This window comes from Anopheles funestus, chromosome 3RL (genome assembly GCF_943734845.2).
Source record: "Anopheles funestus chromosome 3RL, idAnoFuneDA-416_04, whole genome shotgun sequence".
Classification (NCBI taxonomy): Eukaryota; Metazoa; Arthropoda; class Insecta; order Diptera; family Culicidae; genus Anopheles; species Anopheles funestus.
The window spans coordinates 17,884,173-17,906,706 of record NC_064599.1 but is presented as its reverse complement, the minus strand read 5'-3'; the positions used below and the strand labels follow the sequence as shown (position 1 = coordinate 17,906,706).

The following is a 22,534-nucleotide window of genomic DNA, read 5'->3' as shown; positions in this document are numbered from 1 at the left end:
AATGTAGATAGAAAGAAAAATCAAAGTGAGATGAGATACGACTTATCTATTTTATACAATAATTGCTAGTGTTAGTACACGTTAAATGTCTTTAGTATACAAGCTTCTACCAGACAGGATGGAAGGTATACGAATGAAGGGATGAACACTGTACGTAGACTATATGTAGAATCCTTTACCTTATTTAACTGCACAGGGTAAGGCATGAAAATATAGGTAATATAAATATGTTTGTTCTTTTAGGTAACTTTTTTCTCTCTCTCATACGAGCTCATCTACTATAAAACACAACGTTAAAGGAGATTGTTTTGGGGGGAATACGTGATACAGGAGTGATACACAGTCAGGCCATCGTGACGAACACTTGCCCCATTATGGTGCGTACGGTAATCTAACCGTTACGCGGTCAGGTAAGGATGGTAGTGCAACCACAGCAGGGCAAGTGTCGAGCTGACTGTGCACCAGGTGTAGAATGCAGATGAGATTGATCGCACACAGCATGCCTATTGCTAGTACTATATCACAAAGCAGTACCTGTCCCAGTTGCAGCCTGTCAGGACGGTGACGGTGATGGTTGAACAATCGATGGTTGAGAAGCCAACAATCCAAAGCCACAAGCAAAGGAACACAAGCGGACGATGTAGGATTTCCGGTTGGAAAAGGGGTTGGGATTTTAGGCGGGAGTAGTTACACAAGGAGATGATCAGGTGTTACAGATGAGTTCCGCAGGATGAAGAAAGCGAATGTAGGTTAATAGTTGTGAGAGAGAGTTGGGTGTTAGTTTGTTATTAACGCGTGTTATACGATAAATCACAATTCGTGTCGATCCGATGATGATGGTCCCGAATTTTATTGATGTAGTTTTTAAAGTTTTTTTTTTGTTTTGTTTTATAAGTATCATTATGTTCGTGGGCGCATGTATTAGAAAAAAGAAAGAACGGATGAAAAGAGAAAACAATTCTTTATGAGCGTACTGTTGACAAAACGGGATATTAAAGATGATTAAATGAATGTAAAGATAAGAAAACGAAAAACTGAACGTAACAAATAAGGGACAAAATGTTAAAGAGTCTTTTTTCTGGAGGTAGCAAACAATGCGATAAAACAGTGAAAAAAAGAGTAGAACTTTTGAGCTGCATTCCGCAGCAGATCGAGTGGAGCTTTTCTAATCCACAAGGGTATCATTAGTGCATCACCTGTCCTGTGTGATGCACCCGGGCTCAGTCGGTTTAGCAAGCGGTTAAACAAATCACGGATAATGGACAGTAAACGAAGTGCTAGTACAGAAACACAAGCAACCGCAGCCCGACCACAGCTGGTACAACGAGTGGCAAGGGCCACCTCAAACCCGATCGTACTGTGGCGTATGGGAAAATAGTCCGCCACGTACAGTGGGCGTGCAGGGAAGTGGCGCAAGTAGACTCTTTTAGGGATTTTGTTTTATGTAGCATACATTTGTTAGCGTAGTAGAGCACACAATTTGCACATATCGAATTTCCACACGCAAAAGGAACGACCGTCACAACAGTTGGAAAAACGAAGAAAAGAAGAAGAAAAAAACACAAAAGAAAAGAAAAGTTAAAAGAAACAACCAGTAGTAGCTAATTTACAGAGGAAAAGAAAAGAAAGCAAAAGAACGAAAGGTAAAGAGAACTAAATGGTTGCGGGCTAAATAGTGTGGTAAGTAAAATCAATATTATCCTCCTGTGCATACTGCAACGTGTGTGCATTCAAAAACTCGATAATTACCTGCCTAATCCTTCCTGTCCACCGAACGATACCGGCCTCAACTGTGGAAGAAGTCGTAAATTAGATTTGTCCAATAATTGCTTTATTTGTGGGTTCATATTTACAACGAAAAAAAAAAAAAGACTTACACGTTCAGTCTGTGTTGCGGTGCTGATGGTTTCCGCCGACTGATTCCTGTCGCTGGCGGATGTATTGTCCCCGGAGGGAACCACTGTACCGGGCGCATCTCCACTGTCCACCGATGAGCTACCGTTCGAGAGACTGTGCAGTTGTTTCTCTCGCTCCGCTTCATACTTTTCGATCAGATTCTGTTGCTGCCGAATCGTGCGATCTTTGGCCGTAAGTTCACCCTAACGATCGTGTGTCATTAGTTTGTTTAATAAAAAAAAAGATAATAAAGATAGTTTGGAAATCGGTTAGATCAATCAATTCATGATTTTAAGTAAAAAAAAATAAACAAAGAGTAATATATAACTTCTAGCTATAAAATAACGAACGTTTGGTCGGGATAAAACATTACTATAGTTTTTTTTCTCTGTATACTATAAATTTATACAACACAAAGCAATATCTGTACAAGCGTTTTGGGGTTGGTTTTAAAAACAATTCCTGTAAGGGATTGGGAGAGATTGCTGCAAGAGTGCAACATGTGATGTGTGCCGGATAGTTTAACGAAACTAAAACTTTGTAACAGTTTTACAACAGCGAAAGCCAATATGAATACAAAAGTGTGTTTAGTTTATGGAAAAGTTTAAAAGAGATCCAAAAGGAAGGAAAAAAGAGAGATAGGTAGACGATAGGGCTGAAAGGATAGTTGATCGGTTTCGGTAGCATTAGAAATAGCTGTAATTGCCGCAGTTCCCGTTTCTTCTGATACCTTCGTCTGGTTCCTTCCAGCCTGTTCCTTTGTTGGGCATGTGTTTTTTTTTTTTTTTTGTAAATTTCGACAACTAAAAGTAAGACTGCAATAACACATCAGTACACACGTTACACGCTGCTGCACCTGATACGCACTGATTGTGCGAACAGCACCGGAAGAAGCCCTGCATGGCGTAAGGCCACTGCCACTACACTACACAAGCGGAAGGTACGGGGGGGGGGGGACAGTAAGAGAAAGAGAGAGAGAAATAAAAGGGAAATGAACGTGCAAATACCTGAAGGTAAACCACCTGTCTTCTGAGATCCGCCAGCTCCTGCCGCTGGTCCTCGAGTAGGGCAAGGGCCGCCACGCTGGACTCACGGATGAGTACATTTTCTTGCTGCTGCTGCTGCAGCTGTTCCTGTTGGCCAGGGCCTCCCACTGTCGTTGCCGCGGACGGTGTGATTGTTGTCGCTGCCGATCCGATACTACCGTTGGCGGTTGCGATTGCGGCGGCTGCCGTCGTGAAGAATTGCCCATTGTTATTTTCAAATGGGTTGAGAGTGTCGGTCTAGAATGGGGTAGCGGATACGGCCGCGCAGCAGGGAAGAGAAAGCGAGACGGGAAAATAATATGAATAATTGTTACACGATTTTACTGTTGGGTGTGAAGAGCAAAAATGGTTACAATTAGTTACATTGATAGGATTAGTAAGGATGACCAATACAGATGAGTGTGTACTATACGATGCACGATGCTGATGGACAACATCAACTAACTCTTAGTACAACAGTTACTAACGTTCGGGTGAAACGAGAAACATCGTACTTAACTAAAAAGGTTGTTAAATTATAAATACTAAAATAACCTACCATCATCAAATTTTCTTCATCCTGTTCAATTCGTACAGGTGCAAACAAGGGTGCAAGTCAGTCGGGGCGACAGTCAGGTTCGGTTGGTGGGGTGTGGGTGGGTAGTAGGACACGTACATAAGGGTTGACACGAGAGTTGTTCGGGGTAGTAGTAGCAACAAAGCACCGTCCCCCCGTACACGTACATCGATCCATTTGGATGAAGAAAATATGGCGTAGAAACATCACAACAACAACAACATAGAAGACCAACAAACGGATATGGAAAAAAAGAAAGAAGAAAATATAAATAAAGAGAAAGAAAAGAAGAAAAAAAAAAATAGGTAAGTAAAAAGAATACAAATGAAAAACACACAAGAAAAAGCGAAGACAACAGAGAAGAAGAAAAACAAACGAATGCGATGAATACCACACATCACGAAACATTGATAACGATCGTTGCGTTGCGGGCGCGAAAATGAATGCAATGAAAGCACACACGCATTCACTAATGCAGACTGATGAGAGCGGTTGCCGAAAAAGGATGCAAACATTGGAATTGGTAATGAAATTTTGAGGGGTTTTTTTTGCAATTTTTAAGTCATTTCGGAGAAGGTTGATATGATGCAACCGCAGGAAGATGACGCGAAACGATAGTTATGAGATGAGAAGGCAGTTGTTGTGATGGGTTGCAAAAGATGATTAAAGAATAATTTGGCAAGCCGTTAATTTGAAAACGTTCATAACCGTCTAATACCACATCCACATGCATTGGTGATGCATTTGGTAGGACATGATATTCGCTGGTTGGCATGCTTCTGTGTGATTTTATGGCTGATCGTATCAACGGACAATGTTGATCTGTCAAGGAAGAAAGATCCTAACAACGATCCCTCACGATCTGCTCACCTCTTGCAGTATCCGGCGAAGTCGTACCAGCTGCTTCTTGAAGTGCACCACGTCCTGTAGCATGGAGTTGCGCAGTGACTTGTCGAGCAGGGTGAGATCTTCCGCGGAGTTGGTAGCCGTCGAGGCAGAGTCCGTCGTACAGTTGTTGTTAGCGAGATTGTGAAACTGGCTAAGGGTGGCCGTTTTGTACGAGCCGGAAAACGTCCTCCGGGGCAGGCTGTCGATCGAGCGGGGACTTTCCGACCCATTGGTAGGTGTCGCATTATTCTGTAGCCGTCGGGTAAGTAGCCGTGCCCTTGCTGGTAGCTGGGATCTGGAAGAGAATTGTACGCAAAGAGATAGAGAGAGAGAGAGAAACGTTAGTGATATGTAGAATTCCACAATTCTAGTGGTAGAATTCCTGAAGAATTCCCTCTCCAATGCGGATACGATAAATATATCCATTCATTCGTGGTTCTTTTTTCTCCATAATAAACACACTATTTATTGGTGTTTGGAAGTCAAAAACCAAAAAGAAAACCCAACAAATGGTGCAGTAAAAACTGTTTACTTCGAAATACAATCTAATTCTCCCTTTTTGTCCTTGTCCACCCCTTTAGACATAAACCGCTCCCACCGAGACACGTGTATATTGGCGGTGGCAGAAAATCGATAGTAACCTATTTGCAATTCCCGCCCCGTGGTCGTTTGCTCTGGAGGGACTGGTGCTCAACCTAACACTGGCACTCCGCTCGATTGTGCCGGACGATGGTGGAAGAAGTCGGTGATGGGTGTTAGCGGCCGTACCGCAACCAACAACCCTGCTGGATGGAGTTCCGGTGCTGCTGCTCCGTTGCCGGTTTGGACTGTGGAGTACCGACGTGGTAACGTTATGCGGTACGGTCAGGTACGCTGTTGCGGTAGTGCTGGTTGCGTGACACGGATGTGTAGATGACACTACCAGACCTTTCGGTTCGCTGGCAGCTTTCCGGTGGGCAGCATTCGTATGCCTACCGACGAGACCGGCATGCATCGGTGAGTTCGATCGTGACCGACCGACGGAATGGATGTACAGCTTTTCCGATGTGTGCAGATCGGTCTTGACACGGCGGGCACCGATCGGTGGTGAAGAACTGGCAGCATTCGATTGCATTTTGCGCTCGCGAGTGCTAACTTTTATACACAGCGCGCTAAAAAAGGCACGGGGTAATCGAATTACTTCTGACCGCGTGTAACTTCACACCGAGATTCTGCACTGTTGGGTGCCGGGTTTGTTGGTTCTGTTTTGTTTTTCTCCATCGACCCTTATCATACTAATCCTAACTGCTGGACGATAACAAATCAACAGTTCGCAAGATTGCGGTGGCTCGACCCCCGGCTGTACACCGAACTAGTGAAGACGCGTAAAAGAGCAACACTTGCTGTATATCGATTTTGTGTGCCACTTTTAAATTGATAAGACGTGATTCCGAACACAAACGTACACACGGGAACTAAGAAGACGCACTGTCGCGTACACGGATGCAATATCGATTTTCGGATTTTAAACGTATCACCGGAACGGAAACATCACTTTATCACAACGTACAGCAATATTGGTTATTGCAAAAATAATTATCACAGAAATGAAACACAGCGTTCTCTTAAGGCATTTTTTGTGTGTTTGCCAAAAGTGACGACGAACGCATGTTTGCTGGGTCGATATGAACAGGACAGGCAACACTGTGGCTTCAGCAAAACTTCTCCTTCATCGGCAAGTATCGCGGATTTTCGCACAGATTTGGCACCCTTATTGTGGTTTCCTTCGTTGTCTCGTACCGAATTTCCATTTCACACAGGAAAATGCTCTCTCGCTCCCATTTTCCTCGCACACTCAAGGATATAGCACTACTATTGTACTATCCCTTGCGGCCCTTTTCCCTCTCTCTTTTTCTCTCTCTCTCACTGTATAGTGAAGCAACAGGGTGGGAAAATTTCGTAGCAGGATCTTTCTACAGGAGTATTACTCTGGAGCATTTATGGGAGAGTGGAGTTCGCGCGTTCTCGGCTGTTTCGGTTCTCTGCTGGATTGTGTCACAAGCAAAAAAAACCAGAAAACGTAAACAAATGGACACACGCACACGAAAAATGCCGAAAAACGAAAAACCCCACAGAGCAGTCCAATACAGCACACGCCCGTGCGCGTCTTCGTCTTGCTGTGGCTGCTGATTGCGTACTGAAGAGGCGCAAAAGTTGCGCCACCACTGCCACAGCCCGGGTGTGGTGGTGAGTTTTTCTTTTTTTTCTTTTCTTTTCGGGCGGGAATTACTCGTCCGTGTTGTTTTTCACCCCCCTTGCTTGATGTCCACCCGCTCCACACAGAGACCCTCTTTCCTCGACGCAGGTTTCGGTTCGGTTGTGCATTCGCGTACTCTCGGTGTGTGGTGGATAGACACCTGTGTGCACCGACCCCTCGCTCGGTTGATTGGGGATGGTTTGTGTGAAATGGGCAAAAGTTTTTCCGCGTGCGATTTTTTTGCTCCAACGTGTGAGTGCGTTAACAAGAAGCATGACAGCGATGGCAACAAAGCAAAGTGAATGGGACGACAAATACGCACGATGTAAGCGCGATCGCCAACGCTGCCCTTCTGCTGGTGCCAACGGCCACCACACCGGGTATCGAAACGGTGTCGTTTGATAAGACCTTCGTCCATCGACCACCCAGTCGCCTCTTTGTTATTCGCTTTTAGGTGGCAGGGTGGGGAAGTTTTTAATTTTTAATCCCCTTCCGCAGTAATGAAGTTTTGGGGGATGGTATGATCATGTGTTGCTCGCACGTCTATCGGATCGCAAGTGAGTAATGGTGGTCAACCCCAAGTTTGCCGGTGACATTCACCACCAGATGATAGATTTCACTCGGCTGAGGGTGGTTTGTAGTAGGTTTGCTGAACCATTTGACAATTTTCTCGATCTTCTCCGACATTCGCGCGGAGCGTGAAAATTCGCTCGGGAAAACGAGCAAAAAGCAAGCCGAATCCAATCGGAGAGAGGATGATGTCACTTTTCAGGGTTGAGTGTACTACGTTATTTACTATTTTACACAAAAAAGTAAAACACTTTATAATTCAATTTACTAAAAAAAAACGGACAGTACTTTATGTTGGTTAGGAATGTGAAAAACTCTTATTAAAATATTTGTAGAAATTCTTTAAAACAATCATTACTGCAAACTGGGGATTGTTTCATCGGGATGTTGGCTGTTTTACAACGCCCATACAAAAGTAAAAACATGCAATAAACTACAACAAACGGCGACGAGAGTTTGTTCAAATAGCGAAGAGAAGAAAAAAAAGAACGCCTAAAAACGACCATTCTCAGGGTAATTACTTTTCTCTTGCCTCTTCTAAACATCCCCATGAAGGAAATAGAAGAAGGAAAAAAAAAACTCGATGCCGGCGGATGTGATAGGAAATTCACATCGCTCGTTGGGGTTTTTTTGTTTTCTAGTTATTTATAAAAATAAATCGCCCCCCCCTTTTTTCCTCTATCGATTGAATAGCGGGACGGCGGGTTGAGTGAAATCTGTGAAATTCGCAAGGAAAGTGACTAGCTACTGTACTAGAGAGACTGTACAGGAAAGAAAACCTCCCTTACAACGCCACCCCAATGTTTGCCGGCAACATAAATCACGAGCATCAGCAAGCAGAGCTCCAATTACGGTGCACTCGAGCATGCCCGGTCTTGCTGACCGGATGTCCGTCGGCGTGTGTCGGCGTGCGATTATTGGTGATATTGGCATCAAACTTCACCTGGACTTCGACAACTATTTTCGCGCGCGCGCTTAGCTTTCGCGTCTCTTTCAGCTGGCTGTTTTAGTGGGCCGCCCTCTAAGACGATTGATTTCAAGTTTTCGAAATACGATCGCGTGATCACGTGTGGGATCACGTGCTGATAAACGAGGAACAGCCCGGGGGCGTTTCTATTGCCCGAAGTGTGATATGTTGCTGTTGTGTTGCTTTTCTGTCCGCCTCGAGAGACTTCAGGGGAATTGGGTCACTAATGCATCGTAGTGAAGCGATTCGTGTGTGATGCAAAGTGATATTTGCGAACTGCATGTTGTTGAGATGGTTTCTAGTGTGAAGTTGGATATATCTGAGAGGGGTTTAAAGTAATGCACGATTGTGAAAGCTATTGATGACCAATTATTGACCTATTCAACAAGATATTTTATCACCAATAAGATGATTTTTCACGTTTCTTCTAGAAATGGTGCAAATGAATTTTTAACTACACAAATGTCAAAGCAGATTGAGGATCTCTAATGTCTAATATACCAAAGATCTCATTTGCCCGAATCTTATCTGACAGGACCCAAGCGGATTATTAGTCCAAGAACAAGAGACTTGTATGTATCCTCAAGTTGTTGGAAAGATCCTTGTTACATAGAGAAAGACAGAGATCCGGGTAAGATCAAATCCTCAAACTTTTTATGTATTAGATCGAAGGTTGAGTCACAGAACCTTAGAACTCACTTCGCCTACCAATTTTTTTATTTGCCTTACATTTTAGGCATACTGACGTCAACATCTTGCAGCAGAACAGAACCTAAAAATAAATGTTTATATTTGAAAAAATATAACTGAATAAAAACACAACAATTATTCAAACATCAGCACGATTGGCTTTTGAAGATCAACAAAAAAATCTTAACGTCTTTCCAATTCCTAAACAATACGATAAATGTTGTACACAATTGAGCCAAAAATAGCTTCAAAACAGAACAGCGTTCATCTGATGAGAACTACAAGCACATCAGCCGACAGACATGATGATTTCATGTGTTTTATCTACAACAAACTTCACCAAACACCAAAAACCGAACGGTAGGTGAATTTTGTCACATTCTGTAGCACTTTGCCGACAGATCTTTGCCAGTACGAAAGCCATAAAACACCATGGTTTATGTTTATCGTCTAGCACGCGTCCTTTGGACGGTGTTGCGCGTACCATTTGCCGAACAAAAGCTACATAAATATTGAATTTAGTAACCCCCTCCTTCTTGTGGAGAGGCATTGTAAACTGTTTAAATATTTGAACACTGTGCTGCTGAGTCAGCTATGGACATACGAGAGAACACTTCGAATATCTTTTGTTTGAAGCAATGGTGGCATATATTAAGAGAATGCGTTTCAAACTTTGGCGGTCGTTTCCAAACCATTGATTCTGTGGCAGAGGCATGGGCTATACGTGTATGGATACGTGAGGTAATATTGGATTGACGCTTAATTAAAAAAGATGACACACCTGACGGAACTCCCTTTCGGTCTGCTGGTGGTAGTTTTGTAAGAGGTGAAAGGAAATTATGCCACCAATCATCATCAATCGAAAAGATGAGTAGAAGAATAAGGTTTATTGGTATAGTCTTCGCTTTTCGGATTGTTGAAGGATGAGGTGTTACAGTACCCAGAATTCAGCTGCCTCCCAGCAGGAATGCTGGCCCTACGATTACGTTTACGTTCGGTTTATTGATGGCATATCCACGCATGGTAGATCTTGCACACCCAAGACCTAACAAGCTAACAATCCGTATCGAACTTAACCTCGCAAAGGCTTGAGAGTCGTGGTCAACCATGCGCGACCAATACATTCTACACCTACGGTACCACGGTGAACGGAAAACACCTCGTCGTTTTGAAGCCGATCACCACTGCGGTATGACTCATCATATGGTGACTGCATCTCGTCTTGGTGAGAGGCTTTGCTCACAATCTAAGCGTCTCATCTTGTTTTGGGTGGATCCAATTTTTCCCACTCACCATTTGTTAATGGGTTCGTGAAATCGTGAAATTATATCACACACGGCCACAACGCATCATTGGATCGGCAAACGTTTTTTTTTTTGTTTGGAAATCGATTTGTACCGGGGTGTTAAACGAGCTGCAACCGATACTTTAAAATGTTGCACAAAACCTTCGTTACCATAACCGGAAGGAAGCTGCTTCAGTGGCATGTGCGGCTGATCGTGTAATAAATCCGGATGCGTTTAATCAATAACCATTATTGGATGCTTCTTCGAGTGTGTTATCGCATACTCAAATAGACACAAACACACATGGGTGTGTGGGTCTGGCGCTCGTACAAGTGAACCAAGCCTTATCAACTACAGCACGCCGCGAGTGAATGGTGATTTTCGGCTGCAATCAACTTTACTTTCTACATCAGTGCAACAAGGGGCAGAGCACGATGGAGCTTTTTGGGGGAGTAGAGAAGATTATTGTTATAACGAAGTGGCATACGGAACTTCATCTCGTGTTGGCCTAGGTCAGCATTTGATAGGTAATGGAATATCAACCCCTCCCCACTCAGCACGGTGGAGGAGTTGAGTTGAGAGAAAAATGGTAAGAAACCAACTTTTATTTTCACATTTCTTCCATTCCGGAAAATGGACACGGCTCTTCCGGCACCGGAAGTTAATGTTTTTCCTATTGTTGTGGCTATACGCGCAAAAACCACACACAATTAATTGATTAAGCTTCGATAACTGGGGAACCCCTGCACCCTCCATCATCCAACACCCGAGCGAGCAATTTTCGATTTTCGTGCGGAAGCTTTTCCGATTACCAAACTAATGTTCATCGAGGAAGATTATGGTTTTTTTGGGGAGTTCGGGTAAGGAGATGAGAGTTTTAGCGAGGTAACATTGTTGTCATAAAGTGGTTAGGCAGGTGAAATTATTATTTTGTGCATAATAGGAAATAATTATAGCACTCTAGCAGCATTTCCCTGAAAGTATGCAATCCATTTGACAAATTTACATGATTAAGGATTTTTTAAAAAATACAAATAATTTTATCTCTATTTTCATTCAATAAACTACTTCGCCATGAAAACCGACGTAAAGCTTCGTTCAGAAGCAGTATATTTTATTTTAGCAAACTTAAAAATATTACCACCGTTGTTTCTTTTTCGCTGTATCAACCACATTACAACACGTCTGGTGGAAAATGCTTTAATGTTACTGCATGTCCGCAAATTGCCATCATAGCACAACCGGTCACCAGTGCCTGCTATCGGGTCAAGAGCATTTAAGTTTCACGGCCTTCAAAGCACAGGCAGTTGACGTCCGGAAAGTAGTGGAAAAAAAGCAGCCATAATTATCTTTAGTACAGCTTTGACTCGACCGTGTTGCTGCTGTTAAAAGTCGCATTAAAGTGAACACTTTTTGTACATAGCGTAATTAGTTGAAGTAAAAAAAGGGGGCTAAAATAATGTGGCTTGAAATTTGAATTAAATTATTTAGTACTTCTAAGCGTCCCTCATCAGTTCGAACGCTTCGCCATAACGGCACTATTTTAAGACACTGCAATCGCTATTTAAAACAAGCTGCAACAATCGCTCATCCGCTCATGTGACGTTCACCTGCGCAGGAACGGTTTTGCCTGCTGCTTTAGTAACACACGCCGAAAACACGCGAGACTAACGACGCCACAACAAGCCCCCGTCCACAATCTATCGCAGCGCTGTTGTTTACTCACAATTAACCGGGTCACACATCATGGAATTTCAAACACATTAGCGTTCACTAGTGGTGGCCATCGGGCACCATTGATAAGACGGGTTTTTAATGCTTTTCTTTCAAGATGAAATGCTTTGCAAGCTGTGTACGCTTGAATGGATTGGAAAGGTTAAGTTTTGCGTGTGCTTATGTTTAGATTTCCATTCTATGGTAATTAGCGCACAGTAGCGCAGACTTTGATTTTAATTAGCGAAATGAGTTTTTTTTTGCCTAACCGCTTTAGTTTATTGGTGAGATATTTGCGTGCAAGATTTCACCAGACAAACGCGAGCGAGATTTAATAGAAATTGGAAGAAATGCATATTTGATTTGAAGAAAAAAAAAAAAGCTTAGCATTAAAGTACTTATTCGCGATCCTATATGACAGTTTAATGCTTATTAAGCGTGAGCTTTCCATATAAGCTTCACTTGACATTCAAATGCCTTTTATAGCGTATAACCTTTCACTAGAGAGCTTCCGACTGTCTATCAAATAATATTTATGGCGTCTGACATGAAAATATTTCACATTTCCCTCTTTTAATGTAAATTAGAACCTTGCGAATGTCGACCATGGCGGAAAAACAGATGCATACAATTTCCCAGTTTGCTTCCTGCACGGTGAACGATGTGATAAAATTTGAATAGAATAGCATAATGAACACTAGAAACGATGGACTAGTTTCGGTTTCCTCTAGGTAAGAAATTCACAGAAGCCTTCGTGTGGCCCTTTTGCCACGACTGGCTGTGCCCTAAAAAAACGCGAGACTGCATAACACAAACTATACCATACTCTAGGCGCTTACATGTTTGAAACGATCATTTACCCATTATTGTTGGCGGAAGGTTTCTCCGACAGAAAGGCCGACGACGTCGGACTGTTTGCCGGCGATGGAACCGCTGTTTCACAATCCTTCATACCGTGGATCCCGTGTTTTGCCGTTTTTGCGCTCTGCTGCGGTAATTTCACTGGTGAGGATCTTCTCCAAAAAGGTGTTCTTTTTACACTACGTACGATGCAAGGGGGGGTTTTGCGATCACTTCACTGCATCACCACCACCACAAAAACCACTCGTCGTTGGGGCTGTGTGCCACTGCCCGGCCCTAGTACGGATTCGCTTGACTGGCAAACACGAAAAGCAAAAACAAAACAAAAAAACACACTTCAGACGCCGGCACACACTAAAGCCCAAAAAGCTTCTGGGTTCAATTTTCACTTCTCATGCACTAACAACAACCCACCACCCGTGACTGTGGGTTTAATGCTGGAACATCAACAATCAAAGACAAAACTCTGCCCGAAGGTGGAAACCGACAGCAAACATTCTTAATGGAATGGGTAGGCTTTTCTCGAGTCGTTTTTTTTAACCCTATCCAACTCGGGGTTGATGAACGTGCGGTATAAACTGTAAATTGTGGTTTTTATTTGAGTAAGATTGGTTGGTTGTTGCTATTATTTTTTTGTTGTCGCGATAATGGTAGAGAAAGGTTGAGATTTTCTAGTTTGTACCGAGAGCTAGAGAAGATAGTTTTGAAAATTGCAATGGATTAGAAATTATGTTTTTATAGCATCCAACGTCACCACTTTGGATAGAGTCGGTTTTTGTTGATTTAAATAATGCCGAGCTTCTACCACTGCACTAATGACAAACTAATAACACACCACGCGATCACACTGAAAGTGTAGAGTACACGATATTTGCTTCTAAATCACCGAACCGCAAATTGTAGTATTATTTCCTTTTTTTTGTGGGAAGTGTATAAACACCAAAACCGAAAACCACCAAATAGAGAGAGAGAAAGAGCCAGAAGGGAACCGAGAAAAATGTGACGGATAGTAATAAAAATATCTTTTTCCACCTTACGAATCACACTTTTGTGGTGGTGTGGTAGCTCTCTTATACACCGTAATTCACAATGGGCAAACAACGACAAGAAACTCAATCTTCAACACACTTCGGTTGACCCTGAAACTGCACAGGAAATGCAACCCTAAAACACAAAACACGCGATCGTAATCCATGCACACGAAAGCTTCATCCCTTACTTGCCTGCACCAAATAAATCCCTTTCAAACTTCTTGCTTCTCTAAGGGGTACGATGTCAAAATTAGAAGTCAACCGCCACAAACAATTCAACCAACGTCACTGCATGCATTCGTCCGAATGCATCGCTTTGCTGTGCATCACACGTATCAGGTGAGAGTCGGTGGCGTTACACACAACATAAGACGGTTAAACAGGCGTCCAAGAAAGGGAGAGAGAGAGTTTCTTTGTCCCTTCCACGTACAGCAGCATCAACACACCACACACTGATCGCAACCGTGAAAATGGTCCAAATAGTTTCGCGCGATCGAACTAACCGAAGGCAGCCTCCGAACACAGCTGACCATGAGGTCGATCTTTGCCCTCTATCAAATCAACTTCCCCACGACCACCACCACACACCTTGATTGAGGTTGATCGCGCGAGATAACCTTGCCTCACCACACTGTTCGTAGTGATCGTGATATAGCATCGATCACTGTACGTAGAGCAGAGTAGCCAGTTTAAGCGTACCCTCCGAATATACCGGCGATGTGTGCTGTGCCCGTAATACGTAGCTACCAAGAACTGACTGGTGCTGACGGAGCCCAAAAAGCAATCCGAGAGGTATCCGCCGCTGTGGGCTATGAGGCTACACCGTACGGGTGCGTGTGACTCACACCCTCCCCCCATGGCGAATGGGGGGATGGTTTGCGTGGAAATAGTTTGCCCGTTCGATGGTGTTGGTGGGTTGTAACGAATGTCGATTGACGGTACCAGCAAGCCACCTGTGTGAGTGCAACATAAGCGGCGCGTGTACTTCACTGTGGGGAATTCGTTTTTAAAACTATTTTCTTACTTAAACTTAGCACTTTTTATAGCAAGATTGTTACACATTTATTACACACAAACATACCTTATCATGAAATTATTTTAATAGTTTCCTTATGATATTTTTCAAAAAAAAACCCCGGCATCACGAAGATCACAGTTCTGATCAAGGTATGATCAAGCGAGAAGAGCGAGAGCAAGAATCTCCGCTTCTTATGCTGTTCGAAAAAACCGGCTTTCTTATAACCACTACCAGCGTAGAAATGAGCGTTCTCATCAGCTGGCAAGTCGAAACAATACACACGACGCAATGTTGTGGTCTAGTTTCACACCAATACAAACCCTTCCTGAAGTGCACACGAGAAACGGCAGTCATGCGAGATGGTCGCCTAGCACTGGCTGCAAATTGTGGTTAATGCAGCGTTGCGATGCATTTCGTAACGGTGTTGGGTTGGTATTTTGTTTTTAGGGCAAGTTCATCAAGAAGGTTCTTGCCACAGTTCTTCTTACAGCGTTGTAAAACATTCCTAAAACTTGCATACGTGCATCGTGGTTTTATTATTTAGCGTTCAACCTTGTAATGCCTCTTACAAGGTTCATCGGGAGGAAATTTTAAAATGCACCAAGCAAGTTTTAATATGTTCCAGGAAACAGTGTGGTGTTGTTTGTTACAAGATAATTTGCATATTGCATTTTTAAACAATTTTGTTTCGTGTGAAGGTTGAAGTTTTACCATCGTTTCTGTATGAAAAGGCACACATTTTTTTTTTTGCTAATCGTTTTTAGCGAAAACTGTTCACCATACTAACGAGAAGCCCATCGTTCCTTTTTCTACCTAGTACGCTCTACATAACAGTAAACAGATTAACCGTACAGTACGCCCTTTACAGAACATACCTTCCAACCAGCTAAAAAGGCGTAATGTTGCAACATCATGCTTCTTCCGACGTGCCAAGGCATAGTACGCTCTTCCCCAATGGAAATAGTAGTAACATGATCGCGATAATCTGCTCCGTGTATCATAAGCGCCATTAGTTACGCTTTGAAGGATGGAGGAAAAACAAATTTTCCCCCCAAAAAGACTAGAGGAACATGCTGGTTTGGTGGTGTGTAGAATAGGGAAGCGGGCATGTGTTGATGGGACGGTTGCTCTCTGACAAAGCATGAATGAGCTCCGCTATGTAGGGGGACCGTGTAAGTAAGCAGTTTCGCTTTGGAAGCGATTTATATTTAAGCAATGAATTTTGAACCCCCGCTGCAATTACCCATACCCATTCCTTCCTCGCTTGGAACTTACTTTCCTTTCAAATGCTTCAAATTCCTCCTCAGCGTTGTGCAAATGCATAGCAACTACGCGCGAGAAAGGAATAGCTTAGATGGCGCATTTTTGGTTTGCTTCATTTGCTTATTTCGCTCGATCACCGTCAACATCAATGGGGCCAAGTTCGGTGAGGGTTTGCCGGAAATGGCAAACGATAGTACATTTGAAGAGAATCCGCTATTTGCGCAAATGTGTCTATCTTTGCTATGTTATTCTTCTAGCAATACCGATCGGCACCTCAAGGCAAACTAGGAAAAAAAACAATCATGGATTTTACACATACAGGCGCACAGACACACACGCGTCAGGCCGTTGGGGGAGCACAACCCTAATGAGGGTGACGGTAATCCGCTCGCATTAGGGTCGATCCAGCTGGGTTAACATCGTCATGTCAGACACGGCGGGAATTAGTGCAACCATGCGAAAGGGTAAGCCAATTTGGATGGATTACTGTTTAGACATTGGCTTGTCTGATTCGTGCTAACACTGCAGAGATCGAACGACGGTGTAAAAACTCAAAGGAACCAGAATACACAACCCAGATTGTAATTAAATGTGTTAATGTATCATTTAAAATTTTTGTAAATAGTTTTATGTTTCGTAGATTTTTTAATTCTAACATCAGAAGCATCATGATTTTATATGCTCTTTTAAAAGCAAATTTACATGTATGTTGGCACAATGATCAATAAAAGCATACAATTATTTATGCAAATTATGAAAATTATGCAGATTGGCATTGGAAGCATCGTGTAACACTCAAATGCTCCATCACACTTTTCTAGCAGCATGCTATAAACGTGCCATAATGTGTACATATACGATTGCATACTTTTAGGGGCGAGTGTTGGGCGTAGCGAACAGTTCGCATTTTCTTGTAGTTTGAGATTTTAATTTTAACTATCAACAAACTTTGTCACAGTCGCACTTTTCAAATAAAAAAAAAGTACAATAAAATGAGATAAAAAGTGTATTAAAAAACATTACCTGTTAGTACTGTTGCTGATGCTTTGTGGGCTGCTGCGTAGAAGCGTGCTCCATTCGCGTATGATGTGGCCCCCTTTGTTCTCCAGTTCGGACCACAGCTGCAGTTCATCCATTGAGTTTAACCCTGTAGCACTGCCTCCCATACTGGATCGAGCAACACTAAAGAAGGTCGTAAAATGGATAATCGTATATCACATCTAAATAATAAAATTTCCAATCGGTTCAATCTTACCGATCGATAGAATCCATGCTACTGTTGCAGTCAAAGTCAAGCATAAAATCATCCGATGCGATCGAATCACACGGCGATAGCGTGTCCAGCGATTCGGCTCTGGCCATCCGATTACCGCTACGCGTTGACTTGCGCGACAGGGCAGGCGATTCGTACGCATCCGGCATCGCTTTGCGTGGTTTTGCAGCAGAGGGAGGAGTCGCTTTGATTGCCGTCGGTTGTGCTGCTCCACCGGGCGCTCCACCCGTTCGATTGTGGTGGTTATCCTTCAGCGTTGGTGTGTCGGTCTTTTGCGATGTTAAGTTTAAATTGAGCGAACCAAGATCCAACGTGCTACCCTCGTCAAACACCAGACCCGGCTGATCAGCAATTTCATCGTCAATTAAAAAATCTCTTCCACCGTCCGACAGCGACAAGGAGTTGGAAGCATGCGTCGGAGTACCGGGCGAAACGGGACTGGTAAGTTCATCCAGTTCGGGTGAAATTTCATCGATATCCTTTTCCTTTTCTTTTGTGTTTTCAACCGCTTTCTTCGCGTGGCGTGGTTTCTTCGCATCGTCCGAATTTTCCGTACAGCTGCTGACGAGACTATCCGTTGGGGAGGTTTCATCATCCAGCAGCAGCACGTCACTGATGGCTGCGGCCATTTCGGCAAACTTTGTCTGCTCATTACGATACATCCGATTCGGTACGTCGGCCTCACTGGAGGCTAGCGGGTCGGTTCCAGGATCGGTGAAACTGATCTGCACTTCCGACACACTGTCCAGATTGGTAGAAACATCCATCGGAACTGGCGCTGAGATGGAAGCTGAAGAAAGAACCACAAATAATTAGCATTGCTGCATGCAACTGACTGTCTAACATAATGTACAATACTTACAGAAAGCCGAAGGATTTCCCGCCGTAATTGTAACGGAGCTAATATCTTCCTCGTCCGGTTCTTCCTGGGCCGGAACCTTCTTTGGAATCGAATCCATCTGCTTCGAAGTGGTGCTGCTCTCAACGCTAGTGCTCAGGCTACGAATACCAAAGTCTTTGGCAGCGAGTGCCTCACCAGCAGTAAACCATGACGCCCTCGAACAGCTTGGCGTTGAACTTTTGCTTTCCTCGTAGCTCTCGACCAGATCCTTCATCAGCGCACCCTTCAGGCTTTTCTCCGACGAGTTGTTATCGCGCAACAGCTTTTCCTCCTCCAAACTTTCCTTCGGTCCCTCACCATCTTGGCTGGTGGGCGTTGTTTCCGCTTCCTCCTCGGCACCGGGTTCGGCCATCTCATACCGATTGTCGTTGATATCAATGTCATCGTGGAGACTGGAAGCATTAGCGCTCGCATTCAGCTCCGTCGATCGGATCAGTCCACTGAGCGGTGCGGTGCGCTGATTGGTTGTGCTGCAGAATGCGCTCGGTAGCTCCGGAAGTGGTAGCGGTACGATCGGTTCCGTTGTTAGCGCTTCGAGATCGCGCACCTCAAACTTGTGCCTGCCGCTCATTACCATCTCCATGTTGCGGTAGCGTTGCCTCGGCATACGGATGCTGCTGGTCGTCGTGGTGGTCGTGTCCTCGAGGGCCGGCGCACCGGTCACGTTTGTGTTGGCGAACTCTTTGCGGCTTACGTTCACTGCATGTTTGGCACCCTTCGTGTCCATCGTGTACCGTGAGCTGGCGGATGGACCGGAGGTGGTGCCAGTCAACGAGATCGACACCGGATACTGTGGTTTCGGCAGGCTGGACGAATGTAGTGTAAACTTGCTCGCAATCGTTGCCCCCTCCTGACCTAGTTTGGCCGTAGTCGTCGGAACAGCAGTGCCATTGCCGGCCAGTGGTGGTTTTGCGCTGCAAAAAAAAAAAACAGAAAATAACAGTCAGATATAAGCTATTAATAAATGTATCTTCTAAGCGACTCAGCGGAAACATTCCGACGTACGTCCGTAACATAAGGAGTGACGCAGATGACAACGGTTTTAGAACGCTGTTTACAGTCCATTACGGGTAAGAATATTTCTTCTGCTAACCACGCTACTGACCATAGAATTACTTACCATAGACCACCACTACTGCCTGGCGCGTTCTGTCCGGCTTCGCTACCGTGCGTATACTGATGTTGCTGGGTCGTTTGCCGCGAGCCCGAACCGGAATGCTGAGTATTTTTATGCTCCTCTTGGTTGCATTTCGTCATCTGCTGTTGCTGCTGATAAGTCCCATATCCACCGCACCCGTTATTGGTGGCCGGCGTCGTGTTGTGAGTTATTTTTGTATTCGGCGCCTGGTATTTCGGCAATGGACGATGCAGCGCACTTGCACCACCACCCCCACCGTACGCATGCTGGTGCAGTACGATGGCCGCATTCCCACCGGTTCCGGTTGCAGCCGTTGTGCCGGACAGTGGTGTAAAGGTTGTGCGTGCGGATGCCGCCGATGATGCACTCTTCGAGCGGCGTTTATCGCTAACGACGTACACGTTGTTATTGTTGTTGTTGTTAGTGTGGATGCTGTTGTTGTTGTTGTTGATGTTATTGGAGGAATGTTTGTCAAAATCGTTGGCCACCCGGGGCTGCAGTCCGACCGATGCTGGCCGCACGATATTGTTGGTGCGGAAACCGAACCGATTGCTACGATACGGTGCTCCATGGCTGTCTTTCTTTGCGGGTTGCAGTCGTGGTGTGGTACGGCCGGTAGCTGTATTACGCCCGGTACATCCGGCTGTATCTTCTACCGATTCGATTGAACCTAAAAAGGGGGGGAAATCGAACGCCAACATAGAGTTAATTATGTTGTCTGTTGTCGGAAAGATGCGTGTAACGCACTGTTGTAACGCGCGTCAAAGTTGTAGCTGATCTTCAAACGATCATGCGAATGTTTCTGCTGCTTATATTTACTTAATGCGGTCAGTTGCACTACATTACTACCCAAAGGAATACTTTGACTAAACGAACAACCGAATAGTGCAATGAGATAAGCGTTTGACATTCGGATTGAGATGTCTTTAGCTGCGGGAAACGCGCGTACAGAAACGATCGAGTGTTAGCAGGCTAATTGCTATCGGTGAACTGCCGATCAAATCGACCACCTGTCAACACGACAGGTCGTTGACCTCGATCAGTTGATCAAGTGTCATGTAATGCTTGTAATTATTGTGCGTAAATGTCGTTGGCTAGATTCGTTTGAAAACTATCCTGAGGAGAGAAATTTTTAAAGGCATACGACAAGCCCCTAGGATTGATTGTATTGCTAACAAGTTTAAGAAACACTGCAAGCTATTTTTTTCTACCAACTGGCACCCTCTTTTCCACCAAACCACTTACCGGTATTTCCGTTCTTGTCGCTAAATCCCGCATCCACACCCGGGTTCGTGATGACGGTCGCGTGCACCAATTCCCTTTCCGCTTTCTCCCTTTCCAATGTCGCATTGCTGCTGCTGTTGTTGTTGTTGTTGTTGGTAAGGTTGTTATTGTTGAACTTCTTGATCTGATTAGCGACCGCTCCCGGGACTGGTTCCGTACCGCCGCCAATATCGCCGGTATGTGGTGCCGCACCCGTTGCCAATTTGTTGGTTCCGGTCGTACCGATCGTACCGTTGTTACTGGTCGCCTGGTGCACCTTGTGTTTCTTGAACCCAAACGACATGGCCGTACCCTTGGTGTGCAGACCAGTGTCGGTGGCGGCAGCTTTCTTCGACGCTTTCTTACTCTCCGATTGGCCCTGGATGGTAGAAGGGTGACGAAACGGTAGACGATTTATGTTAGCGTTTTTATATGGTCTTTATTGCGGTTTTGCTGATTAAAAATTTGTCTGCAAATACACCCAGCAGAAGTGGCTGGAGCTGTCAGTGAGCCGTTAGTGATGATAACGGTCTGTTTACTAATAAAAGGTGATAATATGGCGGTGAGTGATCGATACTTATTACATCGATTTATGGACAGAAGAAAAAGGAAGACACAAACACACATAAAAGGCGTATCCTTTGACCTTTGTAACGCCAAATAAATACTAGCTTTATTTATCTCCCTCCAACAACATAAAAAGCAGGTGCTTCATATTGAACCTATACCATAATGATGGGATCCAAACTGCACGTGGAACTTTTTTAACCTCTCCAAACTTTTTCCACAGAAAGGGTGTGTTGGGCACAGGAAAAGCAGTTTCGAAAAGGGGGTGCAAAAAAAACCATCGAGCTGATGTTTGCATGTTGACTCAAAGCTCACTGCCAAGGCCACACGCTGCTCCAACCATTTCAAACCAATGTAAACATTTGCGTACGGCTCGTTACTATCGTGTTGCCAGCAAAGCTTTGTGTGTTTTCCATTAAAGGCAGACAAACATGAAACAACCTTCAACTTTGAACAGTTTTACCTTTTCCCTTCGGACAGATGCAATGAAAATCGTGTCTTCACAGGAACAAACCCTCAAAATGCTCCGCTTAACCTTTTCCATGAACTTTAAGAGCTTTGGTTTTATTGATGATAAGGAGTTTTTTGTAAATTAAAATAAAACAAACATACAATATAGCAAAAATGCATCGTTTGAAAGTAATCAATAGAAAAAAAAAACGTTCGCTATTTCTATGCTTTCGCTTAACTAACTAGCCGGAAACCGTACCGGACACACGCTAACTGGGTTGAACGTTTGAACTCTGGCTAATGGGCATGTTTGGCTTAAACGTGCCAACATCTCCACACCTCTTTGCGCTAACAATTTGTAACAACCAACCGCACGAAAGCCTAAGACCTGGGTCGATCCGATTTACTTCAAGTATTTGTGTTTTGCCGATTGCCAGCTCAGGTGAATAATTTGGACGTGCCTTTGGTGGTTGCCTTTTTCCAAAGACCTTCAGCATTCAGCAATGTGTTCGACCAGAGGGTGTCTTCCCTTTTTGGAGCGCTAAATTCCATCGTTCGCTTTTTTTGTTGTTGTTTTGCTTTGCTGTTTAATATCTCACACACCTAATCGAAGGGAAAGTAGCTTAAGCAGTGGTAAGATGAGATAATAGTACCGGAAAGGGTGTTTAACCATTGTAGTAAAGCTTGCTTTTCTTTGCTGTCCCTATTGAACTTAAACGTTGCGTGAGGTGAAAGGGGGGGTGGCATTTTTGCAAATGTAGGACAAATACACAGCCACAAGTTCCAGGTGTTGTTTTGCCCTGTAAAAGATGGTCCACCACTAAGCAAAAAAGGAAGTAACACATTTGGTTTTGTTTTACTTTTTTTTCCACAAAACATGATAATTTTTGGCATAGTTTTGTTTTTTTTTTGGTTAATTAA

General features: G+C 44.0%; 1 protein-coding gene and 1 long non-coding RNA gene across 11 annotated transcripts in view; both read right to left on the bottom strand.

Moving 5' to 3' along the window:
- LOC125767998 (myb-like protein A) overlaps positions 1-22,534 on the bottom strand; it is an 85,831-nt gene that overhangs the window by 2,912 nt on the left and 60,385 nt on the right. For 4 of the 10 annotated variants that reach the window (XM_049435075.1, XM_049435073.1, XM_049435074.1 and 1 more), the window contains 10 exons: positions 20,579-20,975; positions 19,316-20,003; positions 18,157-19,109; positions 17,277-18,084; positions 17,045-17,203; positions 4,369-4,681; positions 3,481-3,501; positions 2,904-3,179; positions 1,878-2,099; positions 1,750-1,790 (listed from right to left, as the gene is read on the bottom strand). In XM_049435075.1, coding sequence (XP_049291032.1) covers positions 1,750-1,790; positions 1,878-2,099; positions 2,904-3,179; positions 3,481-3,501; positions 4,369-4,681; positions 17,045-17,203; positions 17,277-18,084; positions 18,157-19,109; positions 19,316-20,003; positions 20,579-20,975 — 3,878 coding nt within the window. The other 6 variants (XR_007418840.1, XM_049435078.1, XM_049435077.1 and 3 more) reach the window with 6 other exon arrangements.
- On the bottom strand, positions 13,252-14,429 carry LOC125768031 (uncharacterized). The gene is made up of 2 exons (XR_007418843.1): positions 14,329-14,429; positions 13,252-13,287 (listed from the first exon to the last, which is right to left on the bottom strand). It is a non-coding gene; the product is annotated as an uncharacterized LOC125768031 (long non-coding RNA).